This window comes from Rhipicephalus sanguineus, unplaced genomic scaffold (assembly GCF_013339695.2).
Source record: "Rhipicephalus sanguineus isolate Rsan-2018 unplaced genomic scaffold, BIME_Rsan_1.4 Seq6606, whole genome shotgun sequence".
NCBI lineage: Eukaryota > Metazoa > Arthropoda > Arachnida > Ixodida > Ixodidae > Rhipicephalus > Rhipicephalus sanguineus.
Window position 1 is genome coordinate 3077 of NW_023615714.1, and position 25601 is coordinate 28677.

At 49.0% G+C, this 25601-nt stretch overlaps 1 protein-coding gene across 1 annotated transcript; it reads left to right on the forward strand.

Moving 5' to 3' along the window:
* Positions 1-245: 245 nt before the first annotated feature.
* LOC119378045 (lipid droplet-associated hydrolase-like) lies at positions 246-24915 on the forward strand (the record flags this gene model as incomplete). The annotated part of the gene is given in 4 exon segments (XM_037647292.2): positions 246-368; positions 371-406; positions 15628-15782; positions 20368-24915. Coding segments are annotated over 4 exon segments (836 nt in total), but the record flags the coding sequence as incomplete, so codon positions are not given.
* Between the last annotated feature and the right edge of the window lie 686 nt (positions 24916-25601).

A 25601-nucleotide genomic window follows, 5' to 3' on the forward strand; every position in this document is an offset into this window, starting at 1 on the left:
AAAATATAATAAAAGTTTGCGAAGTTTAGATTTCTCCTCTACCCCCCCCCCCCCCCCCCCACACACACACATAGACTAAAAGCGATAATAAATTAACTGTCTGAACCCGCGATCAAACCGCATGAAGCGGAAATCCGCTAACGTAATAAGCGCGATCGAAACACGTCGTACACGCTTTTCCGCAGTGCGCATAGGCATCTTGCCCGGATGTATGTCATGACATAAGCGCAGCGGTGCGTCATAAGGAATCGCTTTTCTCCTCTGCACGGCAACCGGCTCGATCGAGTTCTACGCCGAGTTCATAGCGAGAGATTTTCGAGGGCCTCAAGGCAAGGTCATCGTCTGGGGAGTCTCGCACGCCGGTCACGTGGCCCCCCCAAGCCCATGCAGATACCCAACGTAGAAGGTCAGGTGGTGGTCTCGTTGGTCAAAGTAGTGAAATTAACAAGGACTAGTCGATATATATATATATATATATATATATATATATATATATATATATATATATATATATATATATATATATATATATATATATATAGGATAAGAGAACTTCTAGCTTCCGTAGTAAAATTTGTGAAAATCTTAGTACTACAACATAGGAAACAAAACAAATATTTATTTTACCCTAACAGTTTCGGCTGGCGGTCCAGCTTCTTCGGACAACACACACACACACACACACACACACACACACACACACACACACACACACACACACACACACACACACACACACACACACACACACACACACACAACACACACCACACACACACACACACACACACACACACACACACACACACACCCACACACACACACACCACACACACACACACACACACACACACACACACACACACACCACACAAACCACAAAACACACACACACACACACACACACACACACACACACACACACAACACACACACACACACACACACAAACACACACCAAACGCACACACACAAACACACACACACACACACACACCACACACACACACCACCACACACACACACACAACACACCACGAATTAAGCAAGCTGGAACAGGTGACGCAAATGGACACAGGACCGCTTTTTCAAAGCTTTTATGGCATGGAATATGCTCTGTTTGTCATAAAGGCAGATACTCAACGTTGAAGTCAGTGTGGTCTCGTTGGTCAAAGTAGTGAAATTAACACGGACTCGTCGATATATATATGACGAATAGTATATAGCAAGCTATAACAGGTGACACAAATGGACACAGGAACTGCCTTTTCCGCTTTTATCCCAGTACGCGCTGCTTGCCATAAGCAGTGTCGAAAGGTACGAACGCTCATAAACGTGATGGTGAGAATTATGTATTCCACAGCATACAAACTATCCCGTTTTGATGGCATGCGTGGAAGGGGGAAAAATAGAGCGATCTAATATACGGGAAATCGCAGCTTTTACATGCAAGGAGTATTTCTGCGAGAACTTTTCGAAGCTGGTCTCTGCACAATATTCAGGAGTGCACGTAGCGTGCATAGACGGTTGGCGCCAGGTAGCGTTTCGCTGCACAGTGGAAACAAAATTGGCTTTTTTAGGTGCAGTGCATAGAGACTGCCACAGGGCTCGGCAACCTTAATTCATGGCTATCTAGATAATAACGTTCAACTTCTTCTATTTTGTGTTGGTGGCCGTGCAGCTTTCTGATGAAAAAATAACCGATGCTAACGAGCCGTACGTTTAAGCTGATGCGAAATGCTTTTCAAAGAACTATCACGACAGAATTTGCGCAGCCAAGGTACACCAGCTTCGATTTTACTGCACGCAACCTCGTTATATAAGGCAGTTTTACTACGCGCTTTACTCTGAAGAGGCGGATGTCCCTATGAAAGGGAAATTGGAGACTGTGGATTATATGTTGATCCGTATAAACAACGCTCTTGAAATAATGGGCTCGTTAAATAGAAAATTGATCCCTCTTTTAATGAGAGCATACGTGGTGGGGTCAAAAGAAAGCTACAAATGGAAACGAAACGCGAGCGGTGACACTACCCATTAGTTCCCCAGCAGCGACGTGGATTCTGGCAGCACTTTCAATGGCTATGATTGGCAACGAAGTATTGCGTGCATTTTAAGGAAACCGAGATATTTGGCTTGGAAAATTTTGAGAACTTTTTCCACGAGGAAAAGAACCCTATAATCTGAGAAATTTTGTTTATAAATTGATGGTGTCAAACTGATTTACCTTGCTGGTGTTTAGGGGCAAAATTAAATACGGTTCTTTTTAATTCTTTCTTTAATCAACCATCTCGAGCCATATGAAGGAAAAAAAAATGGTTTGAAATTACTCTTACTATGCTATTATTTTGTTCACTCGTTACTACCCTTAATGACACTTTCAAATCCCTGAATGCCACTAAATGTGTTGTCATTAAAAAAAAAAAAAAACTGAGATTGTGATCGTTTATGCTCACAGAATTTTTAGTGATGCAGCCAAATTTAAAAAAATCTTGCGCGAATTTCGAAGCACGTTGAGTATTGTAATATAAGTTTGCGACTCCGTAACCTACAACTAATTCTGCATTCCATCGAAGTAGTAACACTTCTTACATTACATTTTAAAAGCGGCCCGTGTTACACCATTCAAAGCCCACATACTCGGTTATTACATGTGGCTTTGTTGTTCAAGTTGTCAATTAGTGGGTGTCAAGGTGTCAGTTAGAAAATTGTGAAATGGAGGTGTAAAATAGAAAGTGTTTTACATATACATGCTCGTTTTGTATTTTTTTAATTATGTGTCAGTAATGCATATTCTCCTTGCTTGAAAATGTTTATTTTGTAACGTCCATTCGCGCTTTTTCATGAAACTGAAACGGTGTAACACGCGCATCGCCTTGAGGAACCGAAATACACTTTATTTCTGCGATATAGGTACCATGACTTTAATGACCCATATGGACTCGTGTACTGTATTCAAAGAGCAGAAATTCTAGCGTGAACAATATCGGCGAAACCTCCAATACGTTGAATTCGCTTTTCAGGTTCTTCAGCAGAATTTGTGACGCTGGCTTAATTCAGAGTTCCAAACGTGCGCCTAGGACTACGTTTTGAAGCCGGCTACACGTTGCAATATCATGTGATTGAGCGCCACAGGTGTCCATACATGGCCTTTTTTTTTTCCTGTTCGCGTGTCAATGCTTCTGTATTGATGGGTGTGCGTCTCCACGGGAAATTAGGTAAATGTGAACGTAGCGGCGCCCTTCCTGTCTTTCAAGCCTTCCATGTCGTTCCAGTTCCCGCTATTTTGGTTGGCCGCGAGGTTCGCTATCGTTGCATAATTGCGCAAAGTGCGGCCGTATATGCAAGTAACTTCCCACACCTTCTCCCCACTCCCTCTTGATTCCAGAGCAGAGCTCTCTCAGCTGCGTAGCCGCTGTCAGTTGCAGAAGGGAGTGGAAGGTTGGCCGTAGCTGCCTTGCCTCATATCGTGGTTGTTCACACTTCTCAAGGATGGAGACGACTCCTTTCTTTGCAAAACAACTCGATATTTATATACAGGGTATATATACAAGGTTACATGGCAGCTATGTACATTGGAACTTTCGCAATATAACTCGGCAGAGCCGACAAGTGCATAGCACCGCTCCTGCGACAAGAACCTCCGTGAGGAGCCGGGAGCCAGGTTTTAACCCCCTGATTGCTCCTCCCAATTCTCCCCACGGCAAATCAAAACAACTCAGCCCGCTTATTGGGCCACCCGTAAATTGGTCTGCCGGAGGCCTCCACCCCCCTCTCTCTCTGAAGCCTTTGAGCCACCAGCCTGAGAGAGAGACGTGGAAGACGTCCGGCAAACGACATTCTCAGAAGTGCACTCAGAAAAACATACACGATGGTGGCGCCGTTCAGTTACCCTGCTCGTGTTCATACACTGTGCGGCCGGTTAACTAGCCGAGCCATGCCGTCCCCTCCTCGGAAACATCTCGCATCCGCTGACAGGCTTTTAACAGACACTTTGCGAGATTTATCTGTGCCACGTGCACCGTCCTCGGCGACATCTCGTCTCCGTCGACAGGCGTCCACGGATCCTATGCGAGATTTACGGTGTCACAGTCTTAGCTTCCTTCGCACCGCTTCGCGGACCCCCCGCGGGGCTGCGGGCCGCTGCGTTGGTCGTTAAACCGATTGTCAATAGGGCGCGTCTTTTTGTCCGAACGGTTATGGGCAGCTGGAAAGTGTTCTTTTGTCCCCGCGCTTCGTCCTCGGACTCCGAGGCTGGCTTCTTGGAAGCCGCCTTCTGGGGTTCAGACACAACTATCCCCCCCGTTCTCGACACGCCGGACCTTACACGCCTCCTTCCTAAGATTCACGTACGCGCTCCAATGTAGCTACGTGAATAACAACAAAAAAAAAAAAGGGACGGCGCTAAAACGTCACCCGAGCCCGCGGCCGCACTTCGCTGTTTCTCTGAACGCCACAGGAGGAGGTAAAACTTTATTGGCCAAGGGATTTGGGCCGCGTCCCAGGGTCCCGCACGCACTGCGCTAGTATGAGTTCATGCAGTTCTACGTGGGCGGCCCGGTCAGTGGCGATCTTCTGCTTGGCGTGCGAGCGCAGCAGGGTCTCCCATTCCTCCCATGTGGTCAGTGGCTCCGGGCCCCGCGGGGGATGGACGCCATCATAAAATGCTAAACAAACAAACCCACAATGACCGGAGGTCACTGAATACACGAGTAAAATCAATAACACAAGCAAATCAAAACAACAAGAAAACTTGCGAATGCTTGGGAAATCACAAAAAAAAAAACAAATAACATACACTTGTAGCCACTGAAACACGCACACTTCAACACATAGTGTTCATCAAATGTCTCAGTGTTTCCGCACGTCACTCCTCACCCCTTAGTATCCGGATAGTGAAAGTGTTACGGCCGTATTACATCGAGTGTCCTACCACGTGCCTAGTCCCTCTCGGCGTCTTATCAGGCCCCTGAGGCACCGCTGCCATATCCCCCCCAGCCGCCCGCCTTGGGTGCCCTTGACAATGTGTTCGGTCGTTCAGCGGGATGATAGTGGGTTGGTTGGCCATGCAGGCCACGTCATATATCGCGTCAGAAGAGCTCAGAGAACTGAACTTCGTCGAATCCCAGCCTGACTGCAACGGTCTCGCGGGCTTGCGTTGGAGAAACCCCGTGACGCTCAAACGCGACCGAGCGTCTCAGCGCCGTTCTCCGCGCGTTGCGACAGGCAGGCCTCAGTGGGCGGCTGCGAAACACGTTTCTGAAGAGCCAATATGGCTTTTCGAGATCTGATCTTATCAATGACGCTGTCTCACACAGTGCGGTTCCGTGCCGTCGAGACACCCCCTCAGCCCCTGCGGTACCCGGAATTCGGTTCGGAACTCGCCCTCCCGTCAGTTCAGTGGGCGGCCTAGCTACTTCCGCGTAATTTTGCCCGTAGCTTAGGTAGTGTCCACACAAACCTAGTACGTCCCGGGGCTCCGTTTCTGCGGCCGGCGAACTCAACCCTTTGCTCACCGCACATTTCTCAGGGTCAGGTGCATGACAACTGAAACCTACAATGCGCCCCAAGTCGCGTACTGATGGACGCGTCACACTGCATTCCCCCAACTCGAGAAGCTGGTCTACTTGCCCTGTCGTCTCCCCTCTCAAGTACTCGCTCTTTCGGGTAAAACTCGCCCGCACAACATCTTCGCTTTGTCTCACTGAAGTCACGTTGGGTTCACCGCCGAGCGCCCCCCCCCCCGCGCTTCCGTTTTCCGACCTGCGCTGTTGCCGGCATCGGCGCACATGCTACATCGCTAGCCGCACCTCTCTCATCGAACAAGACGCCTTCTAATTCGCTTCTCGGGCAACGCGCGCGCAACTTACTCACTTGCACTAGATTTCGGGGCCCTGTTGGCACCCGCACAAAACACGAGCGCTCGCGGGGTCGCTCAACAATGCCGTCCTGTCCCGCCCCGGTTATCTGCAGCGTTGAGCCGGCCTGCTCTTTTTCGCGACATCCCTCCGACGCGCTTGTCTCCTTCTTGCCCGCCGCTTGTGTTTCACCGGGCGACGCGCGGCTACCCTGAGGGCCCTCGTCGTCCCCGCTCCTCGCGACTGCCTGGGTGACTACCCCCTCCATTGTCGCGATTTCCCCCTGAGCTTTCAAGAACAGGGCTCTCGACATCTAGCTTCCGTACTTTCCCTGTGGGCAACGGGCCGCTAACGGGCGTCAGCTGTGTGTCGTCCTATTTGCTCTGCGCTTTTCGATGTCCTCTCTGAAGCGCCACTCCTCCTTCAGCGATTTCCACGCTTTTTTGACAGCAGGCAATCGGCTCGCGCTGTCAGCCGGTCAGTCAGCGCGCAAAGCACGGGGACCGTTCCCTTCACGTCAGCGCAAAACGCCGCATTCACTGGACATCGCTAACGGAACCACCGCGAGCTTTGCCTGCACTTTTTCGCCAAACGCAGATGTTAAGTTAATTGTTCGTGTGAGTGCACCATCTCAGGTGGGATCGCGCTCTCTCCCGCAACACAGTAATCTCCGCTCCCGTGTCCAGGACTGCTCCGATACGCATATCCTTGCAGTCGAGAGACACGGGAATAAGCTCACTGTGTGCGGCCACAGGCTCTCCCACCAACCCCGTGCGGCTAAGCTTCGCTCTTAGCACCCGAAACCTCTGGCGTTGTTGCTGTCGCTCGGGCAATTCCACTTTGATGCCCCGCAGCACCGCATGCGTAAACAGCCCTAAGCTTAGGCTTTTCGTCTCCGCGCCTGGACTCCTCGCACCGCCACGCGAACTTGGCTGTGTGTCCAGTTTGGAAATGCTCGCGCTCTGCGACTCCGACACCTTCTGCTTCGCCGCGCTGTTTCATCCCCTGCACTTCTTCGAACGTGCGCAGCGACGCGGCTAGCTCCGGCGCATTAACCCACTGTCTACCTTCTTGGAGTGTCACGTACCTCAGTGCCTCCTCTGACAGATTTCTCTTTAATTGGTCAGCGACCAATAACTCGACTAACCGTTCGAACGTCGAGACACCCCCTCGCGTCAAGTAAAAGTGCAGGTAGCTCTCAAGGCGCGTTGCAAATGGTCTCCAGCCTTCGTTTGCCCGCCTTTCCTGACCCCAAGAACCTTTTGAGGTATTCACCTGCCGACAGTTTAAGTTCGTCAAGAACTGTCTCCTTGACTTTCTGATAGTTTCTGTGCTCTGCCGGGCTAAGTCGTGTGGACAAAAACTGAACTTTTTCCGCCACTAACGGGAAAACAAGTTGTCCCCAAAACTCCCTCGGCACTCATAAGCTTCTAAGGCGCTCTCGACCGACTCAAACCACACCGGTGCTTCAGCCTCGGTTGGAAATTTAGGAAGCACTCCAGTGAGCACCTTTGAATAGCGTCTCAGCTCACCACATCGATCCTGCCTGCCGTACGCGAGCTCGCTGTCTCGAGCGCTACCGCTGATGACTTGCAATAGTTTCTTCCATCTCAGCCCGCAACCCTCCAGCCTGCGCTCTGGCGTGAGTTCTCCGAAACGCTCATTTTCCCTGTCTCTCCCGGCGCGACAAACCACTTGTGGGTTTCCTTGGACACCCTCGTCTTCCGACCCTGACCCACGCCTCATCGCTGGCGAAACGCCTGTCGGGGTTCAAATGAGCGACCTCGTGTCCATAACACACAAAATTCAGGCAGCGGTACCACTGAGGTGAAAAAACACCAGATGACTCACCACTTGTGAAGGCGCCGCTCGCTGTTGTCACGTCTTGCCGTCGCCAGACCCTCGCCGTCGCCTGAGGTGTCGCCGGACCGCCTACTTGGGTCGATGGTTACCGGACCGCCGCCTCCTTTGGTTCGGTGGCTTGCTTCCTCGTTGCTTCAGCCTGACGCTTAACGTCTTGGCCTTCTTCCTGCGTCTCCTCCGCAGCACGACGATCTCCTTGGTACGCAGAGCGTCCCTTGTTCGTCGTTGTCTCGATCCTGTCCTCGACTGCGCCAGTAACTTCCCAACCTTCTCCCCACTCCCTCTTGATTCCAGAGCAGAGCTCTCTCAGCTGCGTAGCCGCTGTCAGTTGCAGAAGGGAGTGGAAGGTTGGCCGTAGCTGCCTTGCCTCATATCGGGGTTGTTCACCTCTTCTCAAGGATGGAGACGACTCCTTCTTTGCAAACAACTCGATATTTATATACAGGGGTATATTACAAGGTTACATGGCAGCTATGTACATTGGAACTTTCGCAATATAACTCGGCAGAGCCGACAAGTGCATAGCACCGCTCCTGCGACAAGAACCTCCGTGAGGAGCCGGGAGCCAGGTTTTAACCCCCTGATTGCTCCTCCCAATTCTCCCCACGGCAAATCAAAACAACTCAGCCCGCTTATTGGGCCACCCGTAAATTGGTCTGCCGGAGGCCTCCACCCCCCCTCTCTCTCTGAAGCCTTTTGAGCCACCAGCCTGAGAGAGAGACGTGGAAGACGTCCGGCAAACGACATTCTCAGAAGTGCACTCAGAAAAACATACACGATGGTGGCGCCGTTCAGTTACCCTGCTCGTGTTCATACACTGTGCGGCCGGTTAACTAGCCGAGCCATGCCGTCCCTCCTCGGAAACATCTCGCATCCGCTGACAGGCTTTTAACAGACACTTTGCGAGATTTATCTGTGCCACGTGCACCGTCCTCGGCGACATCTCGTCTCCGTCGACAGGCGTCCACGGATCCTATGCGAGATTTACGGTGTCACAGTCTTAGCTTCCTTCGCACCGCTTCGCGGACCCCCCGCGGGGCTGCGGGCCGCTGCGTTGGTCGTTAAACCGATTGTCAATAGGGCGCGTCTTTTTGTCCGAACGGTTATGGGCAGCTGGAAAGTGTTCTTTTGTCCCCGCGCTTCGTCCTCGACTCCGAGGCTGGCTTCTTGGAAGCCGCCTTCTGGGGTTCAGACACAACTATCCCCCCCGTTCTCGACACGCGGACCTTACAATGCAAGCTGCAAGCGTCACGTATATGGCAATGAGCAACCGTATACGTGACGTCGCATTTGCAGCGTGTGTACTACACCGACGCCGTCCCTGCGTGAATCTGTCGATTACGAAACCATAACCGTCGCAACAGGCGATTGATTCCGTTCGCAGTTCTTGTGCCGCGCTCCTGCACGCGGGCCCCGAGCGGCAGACGTTTAATTCATCACTCTGGCGGCCTTGGCTGCGCGCTGGTTCGGGGCGTGTATGCGACGACCGAGGCCTGTTCTGTTACTATAGCGTCGTGCCTATAGAATGATGAAGCGCGGCACTTGCTGCACTGACTCACGATCCGGCTTGATCCGCTTTCACTCGGAGCGACGAAGACGGCCGCGCATCACTGCGGTGGAACCGCTTGCACGAGTGATGGCGACGAAGCTGCCTGTCTGCAGAAATGACTGCTTTTCTAACCCCGTATTCAGAAACGCTCCTCGACTTGAACTTGACTTGCCACCGCCTTGGGCAGCGCGTTCGAAACGCGTTTGTGCTGCCTTGGCACAGCCTAAAGGCAGCGCGTTCGAAACGCGTTGAAGGCGGTGGCAGGTCAAGTTCAAGTGAACATAGAGTTTCCTAAAATTAACTAGAGGGGACTCTGGCGCTGCGATCGTTCAGCTACCATGGGAATGATGGGTAGTACACAAATTTGCCTAGTCTTCGTGCTTGCGGCTTCAAACGTACTTGTGGCTTTGTTTATTGCTATGTTTTGGTTTTCTTTCGGATAAAAGAATGGATCGTTGTGAACTTCGTGACCAGATTTGAATCGGTGAGCCTAAAGAAGATAAGGTGGCGAAGTGAAACTGCTGACTTTTACTGAAATTCGTTTTGCGACAAAGCGGATGCAGCCGACGCAGAGCCAAACGGAGCCGAAAGTACGAAGTTTAGACAAATTTGTGTACTACCCATCATCCCACGCTGGCTGAAGCGTCATGCGTTGCAGCTCCCATAGACACTAGCGCCAGAGTTCCCTCTAGTAAGTATTGTAGGAAACTCTATGCAAGTGAAGGAGCGTTTCTGAATACGGGGGTTAGTCTGCACCTTCTACGGAGCTCGTTTCACGCTCGAGAAATTAGACCGGCCTCCAACCGCAACACCTGCCTCGCACAGACGGCGACGCCGGAGCGAAGCGGCGGGAACAGCCCAGCTGCGTTTGCCACACCCAGGGTGTGAGAATGTATGCACCGTGGCCACAAATGAAGGGTTCATCTTGAAGCAATTGAAAGAGAGGGAGAGGAGAAATATAAATTTGAGGGAGAGAGAGAGGGTTTTTACTGAAAAAAAGGGTTTTTAGTAAAGGTGGGAGGGTCCCTTATTCCAGGAACGCTCTGGCCTGTACCGCCCGCCGGGCTCAGGCGACCAGTGGACGCTGGTCGACGCGGGAGGGGAGAGTACGTGGGAGGTAGGTGGCTTGAACTAAAGTCCTTAGATTTTTTAACGCGAAAGTGTTTTATGCCGGGGTCCACCAAGATCTTCATGACGTATTTCCGTCACGGAAATACGTCAGCAAAATGAACGCCATCACATGGCAAAGAAAAAAAATCTAAGAAAGCGTATCATTGACAGGAGTCGAACCCATGACCTTTCGGCCCGCGAGAATGGCTGGCGGGAGTTTAGCCCACTGGGCTACTGCCAACACATAAAGGAGGCTACACGAACGCGCCTTTTATCTTTCACACTTTCCTCTCGCAGTGCCTTGGTTGGCGGGGTGGAGTCGCCGTCTGGGCGCGGTAGAGCGAAGTAATGCGTGGCATATCGGCAATTAGCTCCGGCAACGCGCCGTTGCAACGAGGCCCCACTCGGCGCGTTTCCAATGGGATAAGCGTAATTTCGTCAACGCTTTCCACACACCGCGAGGTGTCTGCTTTAGCCCAAGCCTCGCTGATAGCATCCATCCATATTTAAAAATAGCTCTCAGACGCTCGCCTCGCTGTCGCACCGCGTTCCCCGCTCGCCCTGTGAGAATTAACGGCCAGGCTAGAAGGAAGACACGACGCGCGTTTCTCTTCGCGTTTCACGATGCTTTGAAGGCGTGCTTATCGAGTATCAGTGTTTACTATGTAGGCAGCCTACATGACCACCGGTCATGTAGCTCCCTATTACTATGTGCTTGTTGATGCCATCTTTGCGCGGAATTCACCATATGCGGTGTCCAAGTATGTTAACAACTTCACCGACCTCAAGGATAAATTATGATCATGGGCGTTAGTCGTAGGGACGGTGATGTGCTACTAGGCGTAGACGTGGGTAGAGCTGTGCACGGGCCGTATTTCCGAGCCCGAGCCCGGCCCGGGCCCGCTGACTTTGTCGAAGGCCCGCCCGAGCCCGACGGCATAGGGCTGCGAGCCCGCCCGGCCCGGCCCGATGTACGAAAGCACAATCCCGGGCCCGGCCCGGCCCGGCCCGGCTTTTTGAAGGTTCGCTGACAAAACAAAACATAGTTTTCCGGTAATTTGGCATTTCATTGAGCATATCGAATATGATCAAATGACACACGACGAACAGTCTGTATTACACAGATTACAAATTACAAGTAGACGGCCTCATGCCAGCAACAATGAAGTTCGCTCGCCAAAGCCGTCACGTGTATGGTGTATGCCCATGCAAGCGTCAGCTTGCCCGAAGGCGATCTACGTCGGGTCGCTGTCACGCGCATTTTCACTCATATGGGATTTGGCCTTAAATCTAACGCGAACAGTCGCGTGGCGCCGTCACTAGCTCAGGTGGTGTTACTTCTCTGTTGTCGGAGTGCAACACAGGCAGTGCTTTACCTGCTCCCCCTTTGTTTAAAGTAGCGAATGGAAAGGAAAAGCGGTAAAGGGCGGTCGCGGAAAAGGCGCTGCATGCGTGCTGAAAAAACAATTCCCGCTCATTCTCTATATTTCGGGCTTGAGTCGGGCTTTGCGCCGGGCCCGAGCCCGGTCCGATAAAACTCCAAGTAGCTCGAGCCCGGCCCGGGCCCGAGGTGAAAATACGTCGGCCCGCCCGAGCCCGGCCCGCGGGCCGGGTCGGGCTCGGGCTTTCGGCTACCCGGAGCCCGTGCACACCTCTAGACGTGGGTGCGTCCACATCAAGCGGTGCTATATCTGATCAAACAGCAATAGATATTGTACAAACTCTCACATATCAATGCACTATAAACAATCAGTTACTTCCGGGACGACAAGTTTTACTTTCGTGTTATGCCAATTTCTATGATGGAGGGATCAGCCATATTTTTTTCTCTTCCTTGCTCCCTAGATTTTTCTCTTCCTTGCTAAATGCCAACACCCTTTGAAACGGCACCGACGAATCTCATTGCTAACGCTCGTTTTAGGTAGCCATGTTTTTCCTAACGCTTTTTCAGCACCTGGTAAAACGGGCCCCCGCTCACTTATGCCGGAGGGACTAGCGGAAAGAGAAAGGCGTGTCGCGTTCGCATATTGTCTGCTGAAAGGTGCGTGGCTATGCACTTAGACGTACGGTACATGGCTTTGTAAATCTTGCAAGTTAGGAAGAACTGGCGGTAGATGTGCGCCAGGGAGGGTCGGGAGAGGAGGCTGTTGTCGGTGCTTAGGCAAAAGGGAAAAAGCCAGGAGCTTGAACAAGCTGTCAGCTAACCTTGCCATTTGAAATATTTGAAATGTAAAGGAAGCCATTCCCATATCTCATATATTAGACATTTCTGGAGAGGATTCGGAGCCCGGATTTGAGTGGAATCTGGACGCCGATTCTGAAATATATGGTTTTTTTCCCACGGTTATGTTTCAACACATGGTGACCACATGGTTGCCTCAAGAAAGTAATGCGTCAGACCAGTCATGTCTGCGTCCTTCTGGACATACACATTAAGAAAATAAAGAGAAAAATGGACCAAGACAGTCATGTGCGGGCCGCGAGCCGCGGGCCGCGTGTTTGAGATTTAGTCTGTGACACTAATTGCGAAGCTAATCGCGGGGTCATGTCCTGCTTGAGCCGCAGGAGACGGGCGGAATTCTTCATGGCCGTGACGTGGCCGTGGCGACGCTGGTATGAGGACGCGTGCAGCGGCTCCACAAAGTAATTTAACCGCAGATGTTCGTTTCACTACTCGATATAATGTGAACGAACTAGCTACTCCGTGACATTTGCTAGCATGCTCGTGGTGCAGTTAACTGACGCATCCGGCCAACAGACAAGAACTGTGTCCTTAGTACACGAAGGTTCGTGTTCGCAAACGAGAAATAAAGGTGAAAACCTAGTGGTGCTTTGCGTGGAAGCTGTAGTAAGCGTATAAGAAGTAAGCTAGAACCCTGCCCAGTTGAGTCAGAGAAACACGCATGGCCATCATGTCGCCAAGTGTACGGTTTTGAGCGCACTGTCATCTTATTTGGAGATGATATGCCGCGGTGAATGATGCATCTCTCCTCTATAGCGGCGCTGTAATTGCGTCGGGGAATCGCGTCCTGGCGCCCCTTGCCCAGGTTCTCCATGCCGCTAGATCATATTAACGCTATAGCACCCTAACTATGTTCGTGCATAGTTCGTGCATAGCCAGTTGGTGTAATGTAATGTGGCGCAATCTAATATATTAGTAGGAAACCAGAAGACAGTCTGGAGTACCTTCTCCTGTGCAACTGCTACATTGCACCACATTACGTAAGCTTAGCGCTGGCGAGTAAGGCAGAGTGAGTGCAAGGCTGGCTGAGTCAGCCCGAAGGCAGGGGGTAGGTTGACTCAGCTCCGACAGGCAAGTCGTATGCAAACGCTGTCGGGTCTGGCAAAACGTTGTGCAGGAACTCTTTGCTGGGAAGCTTTGCTCGGAGACATTTACACGTCCCTTCAGTTGTCTCTCGCCTGTGAGATTTCTTTATGTCTTTCGCCTGTGTCTCTCGCCTGTGTCTCTCGCCTGTGAGATACGCTTTATTTCGACTTCTTTGTAAGCCACGTTGTTTCAATCCAAATGCATTCAAAAGACATGGTATGGCACCAAAATAGATCTTGGTTTTAGCCTCAGAAGTTTTAAAAGCTCTTCGACCGGAGTGATTTGAGTGTTTCCCGGAAGTGAACTTCCCATTTTACCAACTCACCTTCTCCCTGAACGCAGAATGCCAGCGTTCGTGCCTCTGTGGGAGTGAGTGAGTGAGTGAGTGATTATTCTAAAAAGACAGGGCGTGCAAACACGGACACAAGAAAGAAGTCAGGACACCACAAACGCCGGACTAAACTGAAGAGACGCACAACGGCTGAAAAGAAGAGGGCACGAAAAAGAAGGCGTATGGCCCATGCAACAGGCGACCTATCAATCCGGCACGCGTGTCGGTCTACGTGGAAGATACTGTTAAGGCATGTGATTTCATCTCTATGCAAGTAATCGACGGTTGGCTCACGCATGCGCTACCACTATTCTCGATCTGCCATGCTTCAATCATCAGGCGCGTTTCTTCATTTCTATGCGGTACAACACTGCGCATTCATCAAATTTTGCGTGCACTTACAATATCCAATTACCAACTAGCTCAGCTCTCTGTTATTCTGAGTGAGTGAGTGAGTGAGTGAGTGAGTGGTGAGTGAGTGAGTGAGTGAGTGAGTGAGTGAGTGAGTGAGTGAGTGAGGAGTGAGTGAGTGAGTGAGTGAGTGAGTGAGAGTGAGTGGGTGAGTGAGTGAGTGAGGTGAGTGAGTGAGTGAGTGAGTGAGTGAGTGAGTGATGGTGAGTGAGTGAGTGAGTGAGTGAGTGAGTGAGTGGTGAGTGAGCGAGCGAGCATGTCTGTGTGTGTGTTTGTTATGAGGGCGTTATGAAACTCGGCGCGTACGAAATATTGAACCTTGAAAAAGATACGCTGTTTGCAGACGGCTTATATAGATACAAAGAATTCTTGTCAGCCACTGGACTAGACAGGCGTCTCTAATGCTCGTAATCTGCGTGTGATGTGATACGTGGTGCTGTACCTTCCCCTCCCTCTCTTGTTTCTGTATTTTCCTCCTCAGTTCTTTCTTTTTCCTATCCTGCTCCTTCTTGAAGCGGGTGGGCGTGATGACAATTTAGGAGACATCACAGCCTGCTTAGTTCTCTTTCTTGTGGTGTTTCTATGTATTTACATAAGCAATAATACCGCTCTCACACGAGCACCTCGATCGCGATCAGATCCGATCCGAATCGGCTTTCTTGGTCGCATTCAACAACAGTCGCTGAAACACATTTCAAAGTTTAAAAGGGTATCAACTTGAGCTTGTTGCATGGCTTCATCACAGGAAACAGCGCAGGCAAACGGAGCAATTAGCAATACAGACAGGACTTTTAGGATGTTTTAGCAGAAACGATTTGTTCCCACGAAGCAAACGCTCATGTTGTTAGGCAGCGCAAAGTCCTGTCGGTCTTTAGTCCCGTTGGCCCGTGCTACTTCCTGTGATGAGGACATTCCAAAATAATCAGGATCGAGTCTGGCGCAGAAATCATCCAAATCGCGATCTGGGAGCCAGACCGCGATGTGCTGATTGTGAGCGTATTGATCTCGATCGGACCTGATCGCGATTAAAAGTGACTGTGTAGCAGCACGTCATCCGGATCGAGGCAATATGGATCGGCCCTGATCGCGTTTCAAAAGTGCCCGTGTCACACCGGTATAACAATGACGTAAGCATAAACGTGTGCTAAGTGAAGCGTATACGTTGTCGTGTCCGCAGACCATCCGACACTGTACTCCTGCGAGGGTCAGATCGGCCACAAGATGTCCTTCATCAAGCAGTACATTCCGAGTGGAACGCCGCTCTTCCTGGTCGGGCACTCCATCGGGTGCCACATGGTCCTCGAGATACTCAAGAGGGCCCCAGACCTCAATGTGAGTTGCCTAACAGTGTTTTTTCTTTACTGCTAAAATATCAAGTACGCGCATGCTGCAAACTCACGGTATGGACGTCACGAGCGGGTACACATTATGGCTGACAATGATGGTGACGACGAGATGTTGTAGTTTGCCGGTGGATCTAGCCTTGCGACATTCCCAGGCAATTGCTCCGCCCGGTTTCCTCCTTTCAGATTATGTTTAAATAGTGTCCTTTTTAAAGGCCAACTCCGGCGATTTTTCGAGGTCGATGGATCTCAGTGAAGTTCGCTGGGTACGTTCCTTTGCACGTTTCCGTCATTTATGCCAAATTACAGGCTTGAGACATGCGCAGATTGTTTGCAAATGAATTTTAAAGATTGTATAATAATAATAATATCTGGGGTTTAACGAATTTTAAAGATTGTCTGCAAACGCCCTCCTGGCTTCCCACAATTATTGGCAACATTGCGTCTGTGACGTCAGTGTTGGCAAGGCGGCGGAAGTGACGCAGCCGAGGGCACCGCTAACTTCGGCGCTTAGGCCGCTACAGCGAGCGTCTGCTGTGCACAAGGCGACAGACAGCGTTGGTTTGGCCGGCGCTTCGCTGGTCGTCCCGGCTGTCACAGTTTTCATACTCCGCGCCGGCGTGACCGGCATGCCTTGCACGACTTCCGGTTCGTTCGTAACAACGTCTACGTCATACGTAGACAGTACACTCGGTTGGGTTTCGGTTTCGGTGTTGCGCTTTTTTGCTTATTTAAAATTATTCTCCAATTTGCCGAGTATTTCTGCTATCGGGCCCGTAACAGGAGCGTCTCAGGAACATGAAAGCACCATTACTTTGACATGGCCAAAAAATCGCCGGAGTTGGCCTTTAAAGCGAAGCGCGGGCAGGCTATACCAAGACGGAGCGAGCAGCGTGACGCGCAACAATGCACGTGCCGGAGGTCTATGAGCTATACCACGTAGAGTGTTGTGCCGGACCCCTCATATCACCACACCACACCCTAACATAAGTGTCACTCATCACCTGTCACATGCGAGGTCTGTAACGTTTAAAAACTTCAAAAGTAGCCGCGACACCTCCTTCATGAATATCCAGTGACCACGCGGAAACACGATATCATTTACATTGTCGTGTGGCGAGCCTAACGTTGGAGTGCTTCACAAAAACATTGATGATCTTCTCAAGTTCACTGCACTTAAGCAAATAATGTTCATCACCACAAGGCTGACCGTTTAGTGTACCCAGGGTTATTTATGTCCCGAGCGATCACCTAATTGTTAAGTTAGGTTTTTGCTAATAAAATAATGTTTACCTCTAGAGCTTTTCTCAGAGTACGCAGAAATTGAGAAATAATTTCCTTCATCATCCACTGCACTGATTTTGATAAAGTTTCTTTCGTTGACTGACACGAAAATTTTCTGTTGTCGTTTTCTTGCGCCTATTGAAAGACGAATCCTTCAAGAGTCTAGAAAAGGTAGTGCTAAGTGCGAATGCACCCTGAAAAAGTAATTACCGTATGTTTTTAAAAGCCAGTTTCGGTTCCCACTGTATCCTGACGTCACAACACGGTATGAGCTTCTCGTCACGTGCTCGCGCAAGATATCGTGACGTTTCCACGGCCGCTCCGAACCGTGGCTCCGTTCCGTCAGTGACGCACAAGCAGCCATTTGAATGTTTTGGTGACGCACAAGCGGCCATCTTGGAAGTTCGGCGCCTGACATCATCACAACTAGCCAGACTGATGCGTGAACTCACCAGAATTAGCACTGTAACCTGACGTCAATCTAGTGTCGATGTCGGTAGGTGCGCCATGGAAAATTGGATTTAATATCCAAATAAAATATCTTATCAGCATTTGCTGAGCTTCACATTTGCTCAGAGCCGTCTATATACAGGAGATTTGTATGGGCAGAGTAAAGTCGCCTTCGAAAAATCATGTTAGTACCCCTTTAAAGCTTACGTTGTCAATATTTTTAATTAAAAAAGAAAAGTACTACATTTCAGAAAAGTCAGCTATCAAGATCAGAACGTTTTAACACAGAAAAAAAAAAACATATCGATCTTGTGCGAACTGCCGCCAGTACTGCGTCTAAAGCGCACAAAATTTACATATTATACGCCGCTCTGAGACCGCTACCACTACTTCGTGAGAGTGGCTTTTGCGCAACACTAGCAAACGTTGTAACGACTTCATGAAGGTATCAATCGATATAAAGAAATCTGTCCATTTTAGGTGATCTAACCGTTGCAGGTCACAAAATGGCGATGGCTGTTTTGGTAAACATGTGGATTTCTATAGAGTTCGTGGGTCTAATTTTGGTGTCATTGGCGTTTTCTTCTAAAAAAATAAGTGCATTTGAAGAGAGACTGGTGCACATGTGTGGCTCGATCGTACGTGGTAGTTTTACCTTAAAGGGCCCCTAAACCACCTCTGATAATTTTTTTAACATATCAAGTAAACGCGCGTATCGAGTTCAGAATGCTCTCACGATCAACAATGACAAACGTGGCAGCGCTGTGAGCCGCGGGCACCCCGCAAATTCCAAGAAACAATCCCGTCTCCTCTCCGGACCTTTCGGCAATGTTCAGCCCCTCAGTGTTCGCCGTGACGTCAACATTTTCGTCTGCTCATGTCATCCACAAAAAGAACCTGTTTGTCTGTACGCAGGTACGCGTGCTCGCCGCTCTTCCTCCTCGCACGGTGAGGAGGAGAGCTCGGCCAGTAGGAGAGACGAGCCGACGAACAGAGCATAGCGAAGGAAAGAGCGAAACAAGCGAGGGCCTCTTTTGTGTCGTGATCAAACGCGCGTAACTCCGCGATTACGGCACCGTTTCGAAAAATTCTCACGGCTACGTGTTCGTTGTAGACTCGTGCACAACGGCAATACCACAACTAACTTTCAACCTCTGGCTGGTTTTTAGGGGCCCTTTAATCCTATCAACAAACATCACTGCTGATAAAAAAGCGAAAGGACGGTTATTTACGTGCTGAACGACTCGGTGCTAAAATATAAATGTTCACGCCAAAGGAGAGTCCACACAACACGACTGTCCACAAAAGCATTGTTTGGGAACTGTAACCAGTTGGTCTGTTTGTATGTTCGTACTTAACTCGTTTCACTTCGACTTGGGTCACTGGGTAGTCCATGGTCCAATGAATGGAGCATTGAGCTGCTTCGATGAGGCAACTGGTTTCTAAACCAAACGTCGGGCCAGCATGAGTCCCTGCGTATGTGCCGCTAGGGGTGCACAGCTCTTCAATGAAAAAGCAAGTACTCTTAAAAATTATCCGGTGCAGGCTGAAATTTATCCCTAGTCACAATATTCACACTGTCTTGCCTTAGTGCATGTCCAGATACACGCGGAATTCGCAGTGACGCTGCTAAGTGGCGCAGGGTGCCGAGAGGAAAGTGCGATAGAAGAGCCTGGCTCCATGCTGTACGCGCCTCATACATGACAATGCGGTGCATCGCTAAATTCCTTAAATGCTAAACGATTTAGCACTCATTGTCATACTGGAGTGGTTTTTTAGGGGCGAAGCTCCTCTTAGTCTAACCTTGTCACGTCTCCGTTGTCCGGCGTAACCACCTTTGCAAACTGCCCACTACTTCGTCTTTGCAAACATCCCACTACGACCCGTCACCGATCCATCACTTCACCGACCATAAAGCCGTTATAATGAAGGGGGAACAGAAGCCACGTCTAGCTACCATTTACGATGAATAAAATTTCTTGTATAAATATATACAGTGTTTGTCACGTCATTGATGATGTACTGGGCTATCGTTTTGATTACTGCTGGGCGAAACCACTGAAGATTTCACGGTGTAGCCATGATTGCTTCTGGAGCTTCGCCCAAGCTCTTCATCATTCACCCGTGGATATGCTGTGAATTTTTTTTTTTTTGAATGTCCTGAAACTTGTCAAATTTGTCGGAAAAGTTGGAGGCCGCGCAGCTAATCACATTCGGCTGACGAGAATCATAAGACCGCCTCCCACCCTCTCCATATAAAAAAAGGAAGAAAAACTTCCAGGAACCCTTAGAAGGCAAGGTGTAGCGCTGTTAAGCTCGAGGACACGGGTTCGATTCCCAGTCACGACGTCCGCATTGCAATGGGCGCAAAATACAAGAACACGCGTGTATGTACATAGATTTAAGTGCATGTTAAAGAATTCAAGTGGTCAAGATCAATCCAGAGTTCAAAAGTCTGATGATGATTAAGACGACGAAGACTATGATGATGAAGTGTCGCACTTAATTCCTTTTTAGCCTAGCTACACGAAGCGCACTTCGGTAGACCATGTTCCGTGTACATCGTACTGTTCGCGCTTGGCAAAGGACATAATTGTTGCTCGCACAAATACACGTAAGAAAAGATCAATGCCGATAGGGGCTACACGCCCTTCTTATTCCTTACTGCGTTTCGCCTTTCTCCTGGTAATCACGGTCTTTAGTAATCCCGAAGCTTTCCTATGGTTTGATTCGCCCTCTCAGATGTTTTCATATCTCTTTTTTCCTCAAATCGCGCATCAGCCAGCATATAGCGTATGAAAGTGTAATACGGCTCATTCGTGGGAGCGCATTGTTCGCAGGTGCTCAAGGCGTTCCTGCTTTTTCCGGCCATCGAGAGCCTGGACTCGTGTCCCCGCGTGAGCATCATCAACCCCCTGGTCACCTACCTGCGGCCTCTGACCGTGGCCTCGCTGTCCGCGCTGCGGTTCCTACCGCGCACTGTGCAGAACATGCTCATCCGCTTCTACATCTACCTCGCCACCTCGTGCACAACGCCGCACCGGACGTCGCTGAGCGGCGCGCAGAACTACTTCCGGCCGGAGTGCCTCATGGCCTGCTTCGTGTTCACGCGCGACATCATACAGAACGTGCGCGAACGGGACGACGCCACCATCGGGCGGCACGCGGACAAGCTGGTCGTGTACTACGGCCAGAACGACCACTGGAGCCCCGTCGAGTACTACGACAACCTGCGCAGGACGTTCCCCGAGGCGGACGTGCGCCTCTGCGACCGAGGCTTCCGGCACGCCTTCGTACTCGACTGCAGCGTCGACGTTGGCAACATGGTGCGCGGCTGGATCGAGCCGTTCCTGCCTAGCTAGCGGCGTGTGCGTGCACCTCTCGAACTGTTGCTTCGTTTTTTATGTCGCGCGCATTGAAAGGTGTGACATGCTGTCCCGTTTATTTGCACCTCTGGACACATAAGAGTGGCAAAGGTTACACGATAACTGAAGCGGTTGTTAATTAAAGCCCCCGAGAGAGGTAAGCTATAATTTGCGGAAAGCTGCGGTAGGAGCATGGATGAAGCCATGGTTGTCACCCTGTAACTGGCGGTACAGCGTCCCTATCGCCCCATGGCAAGCGAACATCGAGAACGGAACTGCAACGGATGCTTTGCAATGATGAGGAAATCAGACAGCGTGGAACTTGACGATGATTTTGTTAGGCCTGGTCGTAAACGTCTGGCTGCTTCTGTAAATAATGGATCCCAGAAGATAGTGTAATACGTTGGCGCTGTTGAAAACAAGTCCCAAGTCTTTGTCCAAGGACCCGCGATCACGTCAGATCTTTTTATACTTTAGCCGTGCCGACCGAGGTCAGATATTATCGGTCAGTGATATGGCGGGAACGCGTTTTCGATTGACCAATTATGGCGATATTCCAGACGACGTGCGTTGATCAAATAAGCAAGCCCGCCTTAACTTTGTTGCTCCAATAAGACGTCGCACTGGCGTGACTTCATTGAAGCGTGCAATTATCCCCGGAATAGATCGGTTGAGTTTGTGCATCGAGTTGGACAAACAGAACAGCTCAGCCAGCAGTTCGTACGTGGACGTTTTGCACCATCTACGTTGACGATAAACAAAGTCCTGAGTTTAGGCAATAATTGCAAACGTGTATTATTTCCTTTTTCATCCTTCCTGATGAGCGTTCTACACCACGGACGTGAATGTTGAGAGTTGGTACTATTTTATTTTTTTATGACAGCCACAAAATAACAACACTTCGACAATTTCACCTCGCGGTTGCTTATCAACTATCATCGCTGCCCTTGCTTTATCTCTTACTTTTTACCTTAAACACGCCAATCATAAAGGAAACTAGGCTGATCCAACACTCCGTGCAATCACCTTGAGCATAACTTACGCGTCCACTTGTCACACCTGGTACCAACTATTTGCTGCATGTTACTAATACCATTACCATTTTTGCCGCCACCACATCTACCCACTAAACCTCCTCTCCACAACTCAACCACCACTACCACCGCTGCTATTCCACACCACATTGCCTAGCCTCTAGATGCTACAAAGAAAGAGTCACGTTAAGGGTAACTTCCCCAGTAAAGCAATCCCATTATTGACCCTAGTGCAATTAAATGTGTGAAGGAGCGTGTACATCGATGAAAGGTAGCTGCGAGCGTGTAATTTAATATTTTATACGCTCGCACTTTTCGTAATTAAACACTATTTCTGCCACATATCATGGTATTTTCTCACTGCACCGGTAGGAAGCTTGATTCAGTCAGTGTCCGCCTTGCATTAATCATCTGCTACCGTTTATCGCTTTGTCTTTACGTCCGATTCTACTTTCTAATAAGGTCAAGGCAGGCTTCAGTTTAGATATTACACATACTTCGATTGCTTCTATTTTCGAGACTCCTTCGGGTTTTCCGTTGCTTTCTTTTCAACAATGTCCATCCGTCATTCGTTTTACGCACCACCAGATGCGCTGAAGTAATTATTTCCCGAGATGAATACGATATTATAGTCGGTTACCAAAGAATAAATATAAGCTCCACTCTCAAAACCACGGTGCGCTTGTCCGTCACGTCTGTAACAGCTGTACCAGATAGTTTGCGGTCGAACCGCAAGTACTTATGCAAATACTAGACGTAATTAAGTTTGTCTTTTCTGAGTAATATTACGTTTGCCCGAGTACTGTCAGAACGTCTAATAAAATTTGTCAGGACGTTCAAGTTCGTCTACTCGTAAAACCAGTGACATGTCTCTGTGTGAAAAAATTCGACTATCTCGGCTATCTTCAGCACGCAAAAGTTCATGACGTCGCGAAAATGAGCGAGCGTGATTGGTTGGTGCATGTACGCAAATTACTTTTGCGTTGAACGGCGTTGCCTGTGGGCGGAGCTTATATTCATTATTCGGTTGTATCCGACTATATGCTTACTCAAAGTGTAGGGACAGTAAAATACATTTTAGTACCGTTGTCAAACAATATAGGCTAGTGACCACTCTTTCTTCTGCAAACCTTCCAACTGTTGTATGTACCATCACGCAGTTCTACCTGTTGATTATGCTAAGTAGTGATGATATTGTTTCGATATGATTGTCTCCTCGTAAGTGCTTTAATCGACTCAGAAATTTTGGCTGCGTGGTTTCATCTGTTGTATCTAAAACGTTGATCCGACCTTCATCTTCTAATTAAAAAAAAAATTCCCTCGTTTTGCATCATCAGCGGACGGTATTCGGTGGTATAGTCATTCTTTTCGTAAAAACAGCAGCTTTGTTAGCTAATTCATAAAACACAGATGCGATCCAAGCGCCGTGAGCCGAGTTCTTTCTTCTTCGATTCGCGTTTTTCTTTTCTTTTTTTTTCTACGCTAAAAATGGCGTATTCGAAGAGTTTATCGGTCACGCAACAATAATCGCCATCTATCTCGCATGATTTTCTTGAGTTATCACCACAATCCCGGTACTTCCTGGTTAGGAACAGCATGCGGTAATCATCGTAACAGGGCATCCTTGGTGGTCGAAATTTCCGGAGCCCTCGATTACGGCGTCCCTCATAATCATATTGTGGTTTTGGGACGTTAAACAACAACAATTATTATTATTATTATTGTTGTTACGGGGATTATTTATTCGGCAAGCACTGGTCAAGCTAACACTGCACACAGTGCACAGGAACGCAGGTCAAAGGCAGCTCCAGGCTCTGCCCCACAGCAGCAACGTCGTCGTCGTCTTCATCCATCCGGTATCAATGCGGCGCCCGTGCCAGAGTGACCTTTCCATACCCGTGACATTATTATTATTATTATTATTATTATTATTATTATTATTATTATTATTATTATTATTATTATTATTATTATTATTATTATTATTATTATCCATAGGAAAGTAGAGAGCGAGCAATTTTAGAGAAAGGAAGTTCAAGCGAGCCAGGTGACGATTATTGTTGCGTGACCCGCTTTCGCATTAGAGTGCAATACACTTAACACACATTTGCACATTTAACACATAATATTCGCTTTATAAAAACAAGAAAAAAGTGCTATTATACCGTTAAAACTTCATTAATATTATTCATTCCACCTCAAGGGCCCACGGTGAACTGCATAATTACATTATACATAATCAAGCACATTGGCCTCCGGCCTCGATGCTTATATATGCTTTCGACTTCCTGACGAATAAGCTGCTTTCTTAAACAGCCTTACTTCAGCCATTCCTGCAGTGAGTGCCACGACCATTGTTCTGTCGACAAAATCAAGGGTGTCAATTCAATGAGACAGCATGCCAACCTAGTCAAGATGTTTAGAACTGTTTTATGTATCTAGGCGCATACCAGCATACTCGTTTTCTTCCGTTTTATTATTATTGTTTTGTACACGAAACCTTTGTAAAGCGCTGACGATGGCAATGAATGATAGTGTTTAGTTATCGGCACGCTTTATAGGGAGTTGTATATGCATTCTAGTCCCGCTTCGACGCTTCGTGGTGAGGCGTCTGCATCGATGTTACATAGTTTCAGCACGTCCGTACTAAATGTTACCGTTTGGAGGCTAACGGAAGAAAAATCGTGGATGTGAACAAAGGCACTGGTAGCGCCATCTTGTGAGGCTCAGCGCAAGGAAAGCGCAAATAGGCAATGACAGGATCTGTGTTCCCTATCATACGTGGGAAGAACACATCGACGTATCTGAAGAGGTTACACGCGAGCAGTCATGAATGTAAGTGGATCTCTTATTTCGATAAGACCAGCGTAAAACAGAAATTAAGTGCGTCTCTCTCATTCTTTCATACAAGAAACTGTCACAAGATGTCGCCACCTACTGCCTTTCACTTCAACGGTAAACCGTAATCCTTAAACCTCGTATTGACGTTTACAAATCGCGCTGCGCTGTAGTCGCAAAAGCATCATTCCAATATATGTGTGGAGGTTCGTCTCGTGACAGTGCGTGTGGTCGACACGTGTGGTCATTTATTACCATACTATCTGTGCTCGCGGCACAAATACCAAAGAAATCGCATCATCATTGTGCATCTTGGGAGTCGAAACACCAAGCTTTTTATTGAGCTTTGTTAGTGTTGCTTAACGTACAGTCACTGTCACAAGTTTATGGACAGCAAGGCCTGAGAAAAAATTCCATTCCCGAGCTGTCTGTGACCGAAGAAAGAAAAAAGAAAGGCTCAATAAGAAAACGCCAGGGTTGCAGAAATTGGTTTTATCGCAGGTCAAGCTGCCCGTTAACTCTAGACACAGACTGCACCTCAGGTAAAAAAAAAAAAAGAAAACCTTACATAGTTTTTTGCATTTGAGTGTCTCTGTTAACGTTCGGTCGATCTGTTACCAGTAGTGAAGATCATTAGCGGGGAAAGAATATTACGAGCACAGTGGGATCAAAACTACTTTACATGAGGCCGTGTCGGTTATGCGGGTGTCCCATGGGCGGGACTTCTGCGCAGACACAAGCGCAAGCCTTTCCAAACAGAGAAAACAGAAACTGTTTCTGGGATGACCCAGCGGGCGAATTGTCTGTATATGCACCTCGTCCCACGCAGTGGTGGCG